This window comes from Lissotriton helveticus, chromosome 11 (assembly GCF_964261635.1).
Source record: "Lissotriton helveticus chromosome 11, aLisHel1.1, whole genome shotgun sequence".
Lineage (NCBI taxonomy): Eukaryota > Metazoa > Chordata > Amphibia > Caudata > Salamandridae > Lissotriton > Lissotriton helveticus.
In genome coordinates this window covers 1,046,499,623-1,046,515,151 of record NC_136072.1, presented here as the reverse complement: position 1 = coordinate 1,046,515,151, position 15,529 = coordinate 1,046,499,623, and the positions used below count along the sequence as shown (strand labels likewise).

The window sequence follows — 15,529 nt, the reverse complement described above, 5'->3', positions numbered from 1 at the left end:
TGCTGGGGTATGAAAGAGATTTCTTTTTGCAAACAACAACATTTAAATGAACTGTGTAAGTATTTCAGAATTAGAACAAAAATGAAGCACATTTGTTTGTTATTTCTGTAGTTTGCTGGAAACATACTTAATCTGATCAAAACAAATTATTGCACTAATTGATGCAATTTTCACACAATTGCGTATGTGCACTGTATAGTTTTATTAGTTAAAACTGTATTACTGTGCAAATGTAATGGGCATTTCAATTGAAAAGGTGTCTGTAATGGTAGAGCCCTGCCATTCCATGCATACGCCACTTTATGCCACGCCACGCCACGCCACGCCACTCTGCACCACTTCACTCTATGCCACTGCACTCTATGCCACTGCACTCTATGCCACTTCATGCTACGCCTCTCTACCCTACCCTATACCACTCAACTCTATGCCAATGCACTATTTGCCTCTCTACTCCACATCACTGCACTCCTGGTCACTGCACTCTACACCACTCCAGTCTGGGCCACACCAATCTACTCTGCAACCCTCCACTCTATGCCACTGTACTCTACTCCACTCTGCAACACTGTACTCTACGCCACTGCACTCTATGCCAATGAACTTTACTCCACACTCAACTCTATGCCCCTGCACTCTACGCCAGTCCACTGTATGCTACACTAATCTACTCTGATAAAACACTGCATTCTATGCCACTGCACTCTATGCTATTACACTCATGCCACTCTATGCAACTACACTCTATCCTGCACTACTTCACTCTACGCAATCTATTCTGATACAATCCACTCTGCGTCACTCCACTCTGCGTCCCTCCACTCCACTCTGCGTCCCTCCACTCCACTCTGCGTCACTCCACTCCACTCTGCGTCACTCCACTCCACTCTGCGTCACTCCACTCCACTCTGCGTCACTCCACTCCATTCTGCGTAATTCGGCTCTGCGTCACTCGGCTCTGCGTCACTCGGCTCTGCGTCTGCGTCACTCCAATCCACTCTGCGTCACCCCACTCCGCGTCACCCCACCCCACTCTGCGTCACTCCACTCTGCGTCACTCCACTCTGCGTCACTCCACTCTGCGTCACTCCACTCTGCGTCACTCCACTCTGCGTCACTCCACTCTGCGTCACTCCACTCCACTCTGCGTCACTCGGCTCTGCGTCACTCGGCTCTGCGTCACTCGGCTCTGCGTCACTCCACTCCACTCTGCGTCACTCCACTCCACTCTGCGTCACTCCACTCCACTCTGCGTCACTTCACTCCACTCTGCGTCACTTCACTCCACTCTGCGTCACTTCACTCCACTCTGCGTCACTCGGCTCTGAGTCACTCGGCTCTGCGTCGCTCGGATCTGCGTCTGCGTCACTCCAATCCACTCTGCGTCACCCCGCTCTGCGTCACCCCGCTCTGCGTCACCCCGCTCTGCGTCACCCCGCTCTGCGTCACCCCGCTCTGCGTCACCCCGCTCTGCGTCACCCCGCTCTGCGTCACCCCGCTCTGCGTCACCCCGCTCTGCGTCACCCCGCTCTGCGTCACCCCGCTCTGCGTCACTCTGCTCTGCGTCACTCTGCTCTGCGTCACTCTGCTCTGCGTCACTCTGCTCTGCGTCACTCTGCTCTGCGTCACTCTGCTCTGCGTCACTCTGCTCTGCGTCACTCTGCTCTGCGTCACTCCAATCCGCTCTGCGTCACTCCACTCTGCGTCACTCCACTCTGCGTCACTCCACTCTGCGTCACTCCACTCTGCGTCACTCCACTCTGCGTCACTCCACTCTGCGTCACTCCACTCTGCGTCACTCCACTCTGCGTCACTCCACTCTGCGTCACTCCACACCACTCCCCTCTCCTCCACTCCCCTCTCCTCCACTCCCCTCTCCTCCACTCCCCTCTCCTCCACTCCCCTCTCCTCCACTCCCCTCTCCTCCACTCCCCTCTCCTCCACTCCCCTCTCCTCCACTCTCCTCTCCTCCACTCTCCTCTCCTCTCCTCCACTCTCCTCCACTCTCCTCTCCTCCACTCTCCTCCACTCTCCTCTCCTCCACTCTCCTCTCCTCCACTCTCCTCTCCTCCACTCTCCTCTCCTCCACTCTCCTCTCCTCCACTCTCCTCTCCTCCACTCTCCTCTCCTCCACTCTCCTCTCCTCCACTCCCCTCTCCTCCACTCTCCTCTCCTCCCCTCTCGTCCGCGCCATTCCCCTCTCCTCCGCGCCATTCCCCTCTCCTCCGCGCCATTCCCCTCTCCTCCGCGCCATTCCCCTCTCCTCCGCGCCATTCCCCTCTCCTCCGCGCCATTCCCCTCTCCTCCGCGCCATTCCCCTCTCCTCCGCGCCATTCCCCTCTCCTCCACTCCCCTCTCCTCCACTCCCCTCTCCTCCACTCCCCCACTCCCCCCTCTCCTCCACTCCCCCCTCTCCTCCACTCCCCCCTCTCCTCTCCTCCCCTCTCCTCCACTCCCCTCTCCTCCACTCCCCTCTCCTCCACTCCCCTCTCCTCCACTCCCCTCTCCTCCACTCCCCTCTCCTCCACTCCCCTCTCCTCCACTCCCCTCTCCTCCACTCCCCTCTCCTCCACTCCCCTCTCCTCCACTCCCCTCTCCTCCACTCCCCTCTCCTCCACTCCCCTCTCCTCCACTCCCCTCTCCTCCACTCCCCTCTCCTCCACTCCCCTCTGCTCCACTCCCCTCCGCTCCCCTCTCCTCCGCTCCCCTCTCCTCCGCTCCCCTCTCCTCCCCTCTCCTCCCCTCCCCTCTCCTCCCCTCCCCTCTCCTCCCCTCCCCTCCCCTCAGCGCCTCTCCCATCTCCTCCCCTCCCCTCAACGCCGCTCCCCTCTGCGCCGCTCCGCTCTGCGCCGCTCCCCTCTGCGCCGCTCCCCTCTGCGCCGCTCTGCTCCCCTCTGCGCCGCTCTGCTCCCCTCTGCGCCGCTCTGCTCCCCTCTGCGCCGCTCTGCTCCCCTCTGCGCCGCTCTGCTCCCCTCTGCGCCACTCTCCTCTACCCCGATGTAATCTGCAATTGCTTTCTACGACTCTGCTTTGTATGCTATTGAATTCAATGCCACTGCACTCTATGCCACTATACTTTGCAACACTGCGCCAATGAACTCTACACCAGTCCACTCTACTCTATGCCAGTCCAGTGTATGCCTCTATGCAACTCTACCCTATGCCACTCCAATTCACAACGCTCTCTGCCACTCCACTCTACTCTTCGCCATTCCAGTCTGACACTTCACGCCATGGCACTTCACGCAACTCTCCTCTGTCACTAACATTTTAGCCATGCTGAACAGCAGCCAAGCTGGTGTACAACACATCGGCAAAGCCTGTAGCTCTTGAACAGGTGAGACCTATTGGCTTTGCCAGTGCTTGTTGATAAAGCACACATTTTCCTTTAAAAAAAATGTTATTGTTTCTTTTACTGAACTCATTTACTTTTACAAAAAATAAATGCAATTTTTTGTGTTATGGTTTCAGGTGTTTTTGAATTCTGTCAGATTTTTCCTCCTACGATAATGACTATGGGCCATATGTATCAAGATACCCATTTGCGATTCTCAAATAGCGATTTTTAAGAAATCGCTATTTGAGAATCGCAAATGGTTATGTATGTACAAAATCGGGTTTTTTTTTGCGATTCCTTAAAATTCCTTAATTGCGATTAGCAAATTGCGAATCGCAATTAAGGAATACTTTCCCATTCATTTCTATGGGCCAGGAGGCCCATTGGAATGAATGGGAAGTGATTCTCAATTTGCGATTCGCAATTTGCTAATCGCAAATTGAGAATAATTTCAAGGGTGCAGGTGTCCAAAGGACACCCTGTTGCACCCCTGAAATATGCATGGGTGCACATTCTGCGAATTTCGGCCTTTGTGAATAGGAATTTGCTTGATGCATATGGCCCTATGTATCTTCCAACTTCCCTGTGTATTTGACGCTTTCAGCAGAATTGGACATCATTTTGGCAGAAGGAAATACTGCATGCGTAACTATAAGAAATAATAATAGGATGGGGTCTGAGAGGGTTCCATATACAGGTCCCATGTGGGTAGAAGTTGCCTGATTAATGGAATTTGGTTAATCCTTCAGCATAGACCTGCTCCTTGTGCAGCATCCTTTAGAATGGTTGGAAATAACTGGCTCAGTCTCTATATTTCAAAAGGGTAAAGAGAGAGGGTTTTTTCAGGGGGAAAAAGTTATTTCTCTGAGAAGAAAAAAGACATTTTCAAAAGTGCTTTTTCTTTTTTTTAATAATATATCTTTATTGGCATTTGAAATAGACAGTACAAAACCACTATACATAGTCTCAGAATCCTAAAATTAGAAGCATCAACATTTGGCTACCGAGGATTAAGTGGACGAGGTACATTTTTGCACAAGCTTCAACCCGTTAATACAGAATTGGACAGAATAGCAAATTATGATGATAAAACTTTATTTTACACGACGACACAATTTCTCATTAGAGTACTGTTTGCTGCTGTCTTTTCACATAGACACAATTCTATGAAAGCCAAGCAGCTTTGCATATCCCCACCTTTTAATGGCTCCTCTGTATTTTGTTTAGGGTCCAGATATGCCGCTATCCAGGTTGCTGAAGTCTGTTGAAGAGTGTTGCCCCAAAATAGCTGAATCTGTACAAATAAGGTAGGCCTTCAGCTTAAGTGTTTTTATATTAGTTATTTTATGTTCACATTTTTATTGGATTTGTCATTTTGATCCCATTCCTAACTTTACTTTACTTGTGTTTTCTGAATGAGCCGCCATTTCGCCTAAAAGTGATCCTTAGCAGTAGGCAGCAGCATAAAATGTGTATTTGGGCACTTCTTCAAAGAGGTCAAATTCAGGATTTGCAATATATTTTGGATCCAGCTCTTGCTCTTCCTGTTTTTACAAGAAGTTCCTCTTCTTGATATTTGTATTAGTCTTGCCCATCCTGAGAGAGCAGGAACACCACAGTGTAGTGCATCCAGGTTCACCTCACTGTGGTACCTGCGTTCATACAAATTTGCAGACGGCATGGGCAACATTATGATTGCTTGGGGCTTGTTGGGATTGACCCCTCTAGTCCTCCAGCTAGGACAGAATTCACTTTTTTCTGATAGCCTGTTTCCTTCTGTTTATGCCTTGGGTCAATTTTCCAAAGCTAGCAAGTCTGAGGTGTTGCTGGTGGGAAGGAACCATGGGTTATGGAATGAGTATTGGTGGCCCATTAATCTAGGCACCCCCACCCCCGCCTAAACAGATTGTAAAGAACTTGGGAGTTTGGATGGATTCCTCTCTCAATTTCCATACTCAAACGGAGAAGGTGGCGGGCACCTGTTTTGGTCTATTACGCTGCCTTAAACATATTTTAGGTTTCTTTGATGCCCCGACCAGACAGATCATTATTCAAGCCTTGATTACATCTAGGCTAGATTATGCGAATTCTCTGTACCTAGGGGCTAACAAGGCAGAATACACAGGTTACAGAGGATACAGAACGCCGCAGTAAGAGCTCTTTTGGGCCTATGCAGAGTTTGTTCGGTGACCAGTACAATTTGTCGCCTTCATTGGCTGCCTGTGTCAACGGATCGAGTTCAAGACTCTTTGTATAGCCTTTAAGATCTTGAAGCTCTTTTCTCCTAATATCTTGACGGATCTGCTCTCTTTTTATGTTCCTCCCCGTCAGCTTTGCTCCATGGGCCAACATTTGCTGGTGGTCCGTCGGGTCAGAAGAACCCGGGCCAGAGGCCGTTTCTTCTGGTACAGAGCGGCGACTCTTTGGAACTCTCTGCCACTCCATATTCGAGGCCTCAGCAACTTTTCTGAATTTAAGAAAGCTATTAAAACCCACTGTGTAGGCTGCTCCCTGTGTTGATGTTGGCTATTTGCTGTTAGCGCCGGGACGCTTCTTGGCTGGGGCAGCTGTCGCGCTCTATAAATGTTTTAAATAGAAATAGGTCTATTTGTGGAGAGAAATAAAGATAGTAATGAACCTCATTCTTGAATCTGTGCTTTCACTGATAACATCCTGCTGCAGAGGCACAATGGCAGTGGAGCCCTGCAGTGGGACTGTATTAAGAAGAATGATCACACCATCATGAAGATCGATGAATACGAACCTAAGCATAGTAATACTACCAATGTTTTCATTCCTCCAGCTATTGTGATTTGTAGTCTTGATCTTTGCCCTGGGAACTTTGGATTTTAGAATGCATTACTACAGCTAGAGGGGATTCTGTTGGCAGTGATTTTTTTTGTTTCACACCACTATATTGAGACGGTTTCTGTTACCATATTGTCCTCGGTCAGCTTCCTTTGCCTACTTCCTAGTTTGTTTTAGAATCCAGTCTTTGCTATTTGTCTATTTCTCTTCAACTGATCTTTCTAAGTAAGGTTTTCCTGGTTACTGCTGCTGCTTTGCTTCAGGTTGGTAGTGTCAGTATCATGCTTCAGGTTGGTAGTGTCAGTATCATGAGTGCGTGTTTTTCCCCATTTCGCTCGTTGCCATAAGGGGAATGAGCCATGGTTGACATTTTTAACTCCTTGAGGGAGAGTCACCCTAATGTTCCCAGGTACCCTGAAAAAGAACCTGTCTTTATAAAACGGTCTTACCCCAAATTAAGTAGTGAGCACACACGTTTGTTCATGCTGTTAACTTCATCTCCCGAAGAGGTTTTTCTTACTTTGTGATGCTAGAAATGCACACAGCTGCAGTTCGCTTGTACTTTACCAGAATGCTATGGTTCTGCTTGAATTACTATTCAAGGGGAAATCCCAAATATGTTGGGAAAAGTACTTGATAGGGAGCCTGGGAAAGTTCTGAAAACTGCCATCAAGTACTAAAGCGTTTGGTGGGAACCACAGCAGCAGTAATATTTCAGCATTTGAAAAAGAGAGCCATACAAATGTTTTGTGAATGGCCCTTCAGCCTGATTGGGTAGCCTACACTCATCAACTCTCTTTAGACCACCTTCTGTCCAAAAGCCTCAATGCAGCTCAACAATCTGCAGCCCAATCAGTACACTGTAGATTATGTTTAGCATTTTCTTGCATTCTCTATAAGCTCAGATTGTGAAGTGAGTGCTATTTGGAAACCGTTTGTCAGAAAATATTTCCCTTTCTCTCTTATTCAGTAGTGTGGTTGCTTCTCTTCCACAGAAAGTCCAATGGCATATCCTAATTTCTTTTTCAGAATAAAACTGATGGCCGAGGGGGAGCTGAAGGATATGGAGCAGTTCTTTGATGATCTGGGTGATTCTTTTTCTGGGACAGAACCAGAGGTGCACAAGACGAGTGTCGTAGGTAAGTGATTATGGAGGGTCACTGAGAAATATGACTTCTGAATGTGGATGTCTCAAGCCAGACATTTACTAGCAAATTGTAGCGCTCTTAAAAAATAATGAATGATAAAACGTTTAGTGGGAGTTGCAACCAAACATAATGTTTTGAAAACTAAGTATTAGTCCATGTTATGTATATATAGACTTGATGTGATCACATTAGGACCCAATTCCAATGGACCCGCAAAATGCAGGTGTGAAGTACACACCCTGTGATTTGGTCTAGCAGTTTGTGCAACATGCACTGGGTAGTAATATACCAAAGTCAATGTTATTTACCTTTCCGAAGTGTACGAAGAGTACACACAGGCCGTTTTCTTTTCAAAATTACTGGAGGTTTCACCCATCACAATTCGAAGAAAGAAGCACGCCCTACTATTTGTACACCACCATGATCGGTCCTCGTTGTTCAGAAGATTGAGCATATGACTAAATATTTTCAATGGTACTAGATCACTCGAACCCAAGTAATAGTTAGTTCTGTTGTTGCAGCGGCTTATTGTATAGAATCTGTGATTAATGAAATCTGCAAATGTTTCAGTGATATTACAAGTCTCCATGTATTTGAAGGGCTGTGGTTAAGTTACATATCCTATTTTTCGTTTTGGTAACTGAATACAAGCAGTCGTTGTTTGAAGATTGAATTGAAGAGACACTCTGGTGGAGGAGGGTTTTACCATTCCCTGACATTTTTAAAATCCAGGATACTTTTTCTTTACTTGAATATTGTAATGTATTTCAGTAATTATGGACATTAGTTAATTTTTTGGTGGTGATTTAAGGTAAAACTTACTCACATCTCATTTGAAGAGCCCTGATCAGCCATGTCAGAGCTCCAAATTGTCTATGGTTCTGTAAACTGTAGTAATCCTGGGATTAAATGTGCTAATCCAGAAGTATCATTCTTTAGGAGTCGGACGCAGATCACCGGGTGTGAAGTAATGTAAATCTCCACCAAGACTAGTTTGCTGTTCACATGTTCACATCAAGATTCTTTTCAAGAATTACTCTGAGGCAGTCACTTTATTTTGAGAGTCGAGATGCAAAAAAACCTGGTTAGAGTGTAGCCACATGTTTTGCAGATCAGCACATGAGTAACAGATCAGTAGTAAAAAAAGTTGGGACAGATTTTGGTCCTTATAAATTTAAGAAAATGTCATGCTGTAATTTCTTAAGTCTAGTCTATCTGATGGTAATGACGAGGTGATATAAAAAAAGGATAGAGCTGCAACTCTACACCACATCCTTTTCCAGTTTTGGATGCCACAGTAGTGCACTAAAAAGAAACAGTTGCCACCCCAAAGCTTCAACTAGGTTCAAAGGTGTTCCTTTTTAACATCCGACCAAAGACCACTTTCCAACCCTAGTATGATCAATACTCGCAGAGTCGTTGCATATCACTAATGGAGACCTCAAAATGTTATGGGCTAGGTGTGCCCATTGACCATTTCTGCATTGCCATTCCACCTTATGTCTGTTGCTGGGGTTACAAACAAGCCAGCTATTGTATTGCCAATGCTTGTTTCCTTTAGGGTTTACATTTTTCATTATTAGTCACTAAGTCCTGGCTTGTTGTGCATTGTAATTGTATGGAAATGAGTCCGATATATTGAGCTGCTAATTTATTTCCCTACATCCAGTATACTTAAGCTGACACAGCAGCGACCAGGAGTGCCTTTGGCTATTTGAACAGATTGCACAAATTTAATTTGAACAACCAAGCCTCCCATTGCATTCACGACGGCTATGCGCATGGGCAGGCTTTACCACAGTGTAGAAGCGAAAGTACATAAAGGGTGTCTGTAGGCGGGGTTACAGGGACGACCTTGACGCCAGGTGTTGCGGGCAAAGAAGGTTTTATTTTTAAGGTGCTTTTATACACAAATGTCTTTCTCCTCCTCTGGGTCAGGCGGTCTCGGGGTAATGTGCTGGGATCCGTGGTTGTTGCTTCGTCCGTTTCTTGATGGTATGTGGGGACGCTCTAGCGGGACTCCGACCAGCTCCGTGACATGTAAGAGACCAGAGAGAGAGGGAGGCCGTTACTGTTTATTCTTCTCAGTCTATGCACCTTCAGGGACCGGGGTAGTGGGGACAGCCCTAGTGTACAGCAGTGCTCATACGTCTTAGTGCAACGGTGATCGAAGGGCGGGATAGGAGGTGAGGTACAGGGACGGAAGCGGGTAGTGGAAGGGGGGGGTCGGAGACACGTTAGGGATGAAACAAACAAGGGCTTTTTACACTATACTACACGTGAGCACTCCGGCTCCCCACCCAGGCTGCCCAACGCCGCCGTACCTGTGACAGCCACACTCCTCCCTCGGGAGTGTGGCACGGCGGTTCACGGGGTCGTTGGCCTCCTGGCTCTCCTCTCTCCACCGGCTCCACCTCGCCTCCTCGATGTTCCTCAGGGGTTATTTCTTCCTCGGTTCCGTCCTTCTCTCCGCTTGTCTCCGTCTCGACTTCCTCCTTCCGCTCCTCCGGGGTGAAAACACACCCTCCGTACATCACATCCTGGCCTTTGACCATTCCGGTAGTGCTGACGTCCACAGGGGGCGGGTCCTCCTTCGCGGAATCGAACGCCCAGTTAAAGGGGCCCCTGTGATCGCCGTCCACGCTGCCGTTGCACTGATCGTTCCTCCAGGAGTCAGTCTGTAACGAAGGAGGAGGTTCAGGGTCAGAGGGGCACGGATTCCACCATTCCCCCCGGGGTACGCTTTCCGACCTCACCCTCGTTACAGTGTCACAAAGGGTCATTTGCAAAACTCTCCGATAATCCCAGAGGATTCTCTCATACTAGGTAAGGGAATCTTTTTATGATTGTGGCCTATTATAGAAACTTCAGCCTGATTCCAAGTCGGGCGCTAATATCACTTTGGGCAAAAACATGAGTTTGCAACTGAAACCAGATTACAGCTTGGCTGCAAATTGCTACGCATGTTGGATGGTCAGTTAATGCTGTTTGCACACCCTGGAATGGGAAACAACATGCACAGTTAATGTGTTCTCAACCTTTTTAACATTCATTAATTGGAATGGGGTACAAATTTCACATCTGTTAAATATCGAACCCCACACAGTCCGTATTCACCAAGTGTGAAATTTGCACATAGGAGGCAGTGAACATTATGTCCCTCTTGGAATTGGGTTTTTAGTGTGGATTAACCCTATGGCCCCCAAGTGTCTGTTAACAGTTCAACTGCTATATTTAATTGGTGCAAACTGTTGACCAACGTGGAGGAATTCTGGAGGTAAGACTGCTTCCTCATTGTTCTAAACTGTTGTGCATTCAGACGCGCTAGTGGTGCTAACTCACCTCTCCTTTGAATAGGTTTATTTCTCCGTCACATGATCTTAGCCTACAACAAGCTTTCGTTCAGCCAGGTGTACAAGCTCTACACTGCCCTTCAACACTACTTCAGAAATGAGGAGAAAAAATCTGCTACTGCAACCGTAAGCAGCGATGACACCGATATGGACTTGACCACAAGCGACGAGGTGGAGGGCAGGATGGAAAAAGAAGAGCTTGATCCTCCACTCAGGTAAGAACCCTTGCCCGTTCGTGTGAGTAGCTTCACGGTTTTCTTGATAATCGAGGCTTATCCACCACATCTTTCTGTGGAGTTAATAAAATAAGCTCTTTTTTTAAATTTCAATTCAGCCCCTTTCACTTACAACTGTTGATTTTTTTTTTTTTGTGGGATACTTCTTCCCCCCTTGCTGTTACAATCAGCCCATGCAGATCGCAGCAAATATCTCATTTGATTTACTTTTTGTTACTGAGCCGTTCTGCTGCTGTTTTTTAGTAACTTTGGGTGACTACCCTTTTTTTTCTTACAGAGAAGAAGATCTGGCTTGCAGTGGGCCTCTGTCTCAGAAGCAGGCAGAATACTTCCTTTCTCATCAGGTACGTTTGTTTGAAGTTGGTGCAGTGGATGTCACTCTGGGTACGCTGTCTGCGCTACTGACCAGAATTGCTCTGAGTGAGTGCGTTTTTATTTTTTACTAGAAAGTGACTTCACCGGATATGTAAATTAAATCTTTACATAGCTGTGAATCTTAAAGTGCTGACTAAAACATCTCTGGTGCAGATATTCTGCCAGTCATTGTTTCACGACTACCTCCTTTACATAAGACATCTTGATTATGAGCCCATCTCGAATCATATAACGGAACAACAGTGGCACTCACATTTTTATGAGCTATACGGCAGATCAGTCGAGCCATGCTCTCTACCATTGGTACTTGATAGTGTTGGCAGAGTACCCATGGTTGCCGAAGACCCCTTCTCCGTTAATGAGGTAAAAACAGCCATTAAACATCAGGCCCCGGGAAAGGCGGCAGGGCCCGATGGGCTCCCCGGGGATCTCCTTCTAAATGACCCTGTAACATGGGCAAACCTCATTTTTCTAATAATGAACCTGATTTCAAGGGGCTACCCAGTCCCGGATTCTTGGAAGGGGGCTGAGGTGGTAACAGTGTTTAAAAAGGGGGGGGAGATATGACCCTGCCAACTACAGACCAATCAGTCTGATAGACGTGATTCAGAAAGTGGTTGGCAGGGTCATTATCTCCATCCTTTCCCATTTCCAAGCGGGATTTAGACAGAAGCTGGGCACGATGGACCAGGTCTTCCATTTTTTTGCTATTTATTGGAAGACCGTGACCATCGGGAAGGGTAGCCTGTATTTGGCGTTTATAGATCTTAAAACAGCTTTTGATCTAGTGCCACGCTCCAGATTATGGAATGTTCTACAAACAATGGGGCTCCCTGTCACTCTCCTTGATTTCATTATGAAATTACACGAGGGGAACTATGCAAGGATTAGATGGGGATCCCAGGGCCAGCTGACAGAGAGGGTGACTGTGAGTAGGGGAGTCCGTCCGGGATGTTTGATGGCGCCGCCTTTGTTCTCCCTATTTGTGAATGGGGTGGTGGACCATTTGAGGGAGGACCCAGCCGACGCCCCGTCCCTGGCGGGGGAAAAAACACCTACCCTGCTCTTTGCGGACGACACCCTCCTGATTTCTAAAACCCCCTCTGGCCTTCAAAAGCTGTTGGACCGCTTCAGCTCATTTTGTGAGGATAGAGGTCTTACCATTAATACCTCTAAGACAAAGCTTATGACCTTCTCCCCTTCTAAGAGATTTAAGAATAATGTCTCCCTTAATGGCACCCCACTGGAGTTTGTAGACTCATTCGACTATTTGGGGGTAAGGGTCAATAGTCTGATGAATTGGAGGGACCATTTGGCCGAAATGCTTTTAAATCATAAGCGTGTATCTGGAGCGATCCTCCGGGAGCAGCGAGAGTCAACGAGCAAACCTGTAGTTCCAGCCCTTTCTGTGTATGAGGGTCAAGCTCTGCCCTCGGCACTTTACGGATCAGAGTTGTAGGGGTTCGAGAATACTACTGACCTAGTGAGATCGGAAAATAAGTTTTTCCATCAACTGGTGTCACTCCCCACCTCCACCTCGTTAAAACAATTACGACAAGATATGGGCTGGCGGTCATTAAGGGACATAGCTTGTCTGCGCCCATTACTTTACTGGGTTCGATTAAGGAGGACCCCAGAACTCTCAAATTACGCTGCTGTCTTGGACGAATTACTCACACTTAATTTGAGCAACAAGATCAAGTGGTTGAATAATCTCAGACAGCTGGTTTTAAAATTAGGATTGTATGAAGTATGGGCCAGCCAAGCACCTCCGCCCAAGCAAGTATTGAAGAAATTATACTGGGATTGGGTACTGGAGGAGGACCTATGTAGAGGGAAAGGGTGTACCCTTTCAGAGCGGTTCCTAGAGTTTAAACCTGGAAGGAAACTTGAACCGTTTCTTGATTTTATACAAAAACCCCTGGATAGATTACTCTATTTAAAATTAAGATTTGGGACCCTCCCGGTGAACGAATTTACGGAAGGGTGGAACAATTTAAGCTCGCCAGCTAAACCTTGCCCTGGGTGTGCTGCCCCTAAAGAGTCCGTGGCTCATCTCCTCTTTGCATGTACAGTATATAGGGGCGCAAGAAAGACATGGTTAAAGCCAATATGTAAGGAGCTGGGACTTGGGTGTCACCGGATGTCCCTGCGAGTATTTATTACTGATACTTCCTCCCTAGTCCTGATCTGTGGAATAGCAAAGTTTTTGGGTAGTGCATGGCAGACTCGCATGCGCAGGATAAAGTTCATGCCCCAATAGACGACTCTTTTTATGGACTTTTGTACGATGTTGTTATGTAATTATATATTGTGTTTTTATCGCATATTTTGCCTTTTTTTAAAAATTGTGTGTAAAATATTTGTATTTTTAATCTATAGCTGAATTTACGTATGGTTTGGTGGTCTTTTTGGTACTGTAATGAATGTCAACTTTTATGATAAAAATGTTATCGAATAAAGGTACTACTACTACTACTACTACTACTAAATAACCCTTTTATCATCTACCCGGTGAAGTTAAAAAGTTAAATGATTCCTTGTCTGTTTTTAAGAAGACCTAAAAAATGCAAAACATTCATTTCTAAGTCTACACTATAAGAGGCTGAATTGGGTATTTCAGCATCAGTGCGCACAAATGAATAATCCCCCAATTCACTTGAGATTGCTTCTAGACTGTCATGAAGGCAGTTATCACTTTGCTTTCTAGAATTTTATGAGTTACCCATGTAAAGAAAGAATAAACTGTGACCTAATCTTGGCGTTGAGGGAGAAAGTGGGCACAAAAGGGCAGGGTTGAAAGGTGTCATTCAATGAGAGGAAGACTAGTACAGTGTAGAAGAGCTGTACCAATGTGTAGGGAAGCTTGAGGTGGGTTGGAATAAGTATTTCAACCTAAGGGGTTCAGCACTTGTTAGTAGCTTCTGCGGGAACACTTTGTACAGAATAAATTCATAAACAAAGAGATTTGGGAAAGGACCAAGCATTTGGGAGCAGGGTGGGATTGTGCAGTTTTCTGTGCTCACCAGTCCAGGATTCTGAAGACTTGTGTGTAACCATCCACAACTCCAGATATTAGGACTTACTTCAGGTAAACGGAAACCAGTATTTCACAATCGGCAGGAGTACGAGCTCTGGACATATGCTATTGAGCAAATCCATCATAAAGAAATGACAAGAGAAGGGGAATGCACCAGAATCTTGAATGAACTGTGTATCTTTAAAACACCTGCCATTGGCTTTTGAAGTGCTCAATTTAGCATTGGACACCATGCTTTATTAATTGTTTTCTGAACATGATGTTAATGTTATCTCTTTCCACTTAAATCACACTCGAACCCTGTATTCTTTGCTTGAAGCAAAGCCACAAAATGGAAATAAGCATCCTATCACTCAAAAATGTGTACTGTTACTTATTCCACATCTCTTTCTCAAACATGTTGATTCCTTGAACTATAGTGACATGGATCTCCAATCTCTGATGTGTTTCTGGTTAACAATAAAGATTCCCCCGTCACTACTGCTCAAATGCCACACTGCTAGCATTACCTGACAGTATATTCTGGCTTATGAGATCAGGTATCATGAAATTAATTTGGATCCTCTAATAATCATCAGTGTATGGAAGAAGATAGGTGTTACTGTTAGAATTTAGAATTTAGAATTTAAAACATTTGTAGAGCGCAGCGTTCACCATACGGTTTCTTGGCGCTATAATAGTAAGACTAGCAACAGAGGGCGGAGTAACCAAGCGCAAAGGAAAATGGGCGGGTTACAAGGGAAAAGCCTGTCGAAATAAGAACGTTTTTAAATCTCTGCGAAAGGATGAATATTGTGTGGCCAAGCGTAGGTGGTCAGGGAGGGAGTTCCAGAAGGTAGGAGCCAGAGTTGAAAAGTTGGCTCCACCCCACTTTTTACGCTTAAAGCGTGGAATTTGCAGAAAGGATTTAGAAGAGGAGCGAAGCTCTCTGCTCGGGACATAGTCTTGGATCAGAGAGGAAATAAAAGCGGGGGCAGTGCCCTGGCGAGCCTGAAAAACCATACAGCCGGTTTTAAAGAGGGAGCGTTCCTTAACAGGGAGCCAATGAAGCTCCTTTAGGAGGGGTGTGGAGTGGTGAAAGCGGGGGAGACCATATACCAACCGGGCCGCTTGGTTCTGGATCATCTGGAGCTTCCGCAAGCTGTATGCAGGGATGCCGTTGTAAATGGCATTGGCATAGTCCAGCCGCGAGATCACCAGTGCGGACATGATCAGCTTAAGTGCTTGGGGAG

At 46.5% G+C, this 15,529-nt stretch overlaps 1 protein-coding gene across 1 annotated transcript in view; it reads left to right on the top strand.

Moving 5' to 3' along the window:
- ANAPC5 (anaphase promoting complex subunit 5) overlaps positions 1–15,529 on the top strand; it is a 140,355-nt gene that overhangs the window by 22,254 nt on the left and 102,572 nt on the right. Inside the window, exons 2-5 of the mRNA XM_078667511.1 lie at positions 4,565–4,644; positions 7,175–7,284; positions 10,651–10,861; positions 11,160–11,226. Of these exons, the coding sequence (XP_078523637.1) occupies positions 4,565–4,644; positions 7,175–7,284; positions 10,651–10,861; positions 11,160–11,226 (468 nt within the window). The remainder of the gene's footprint in view (positions 1–4,564; positions 4,645–7,174; positions 7,285–10,650; positions 10,862–11,159; positions 11,227–15,529) is intronic.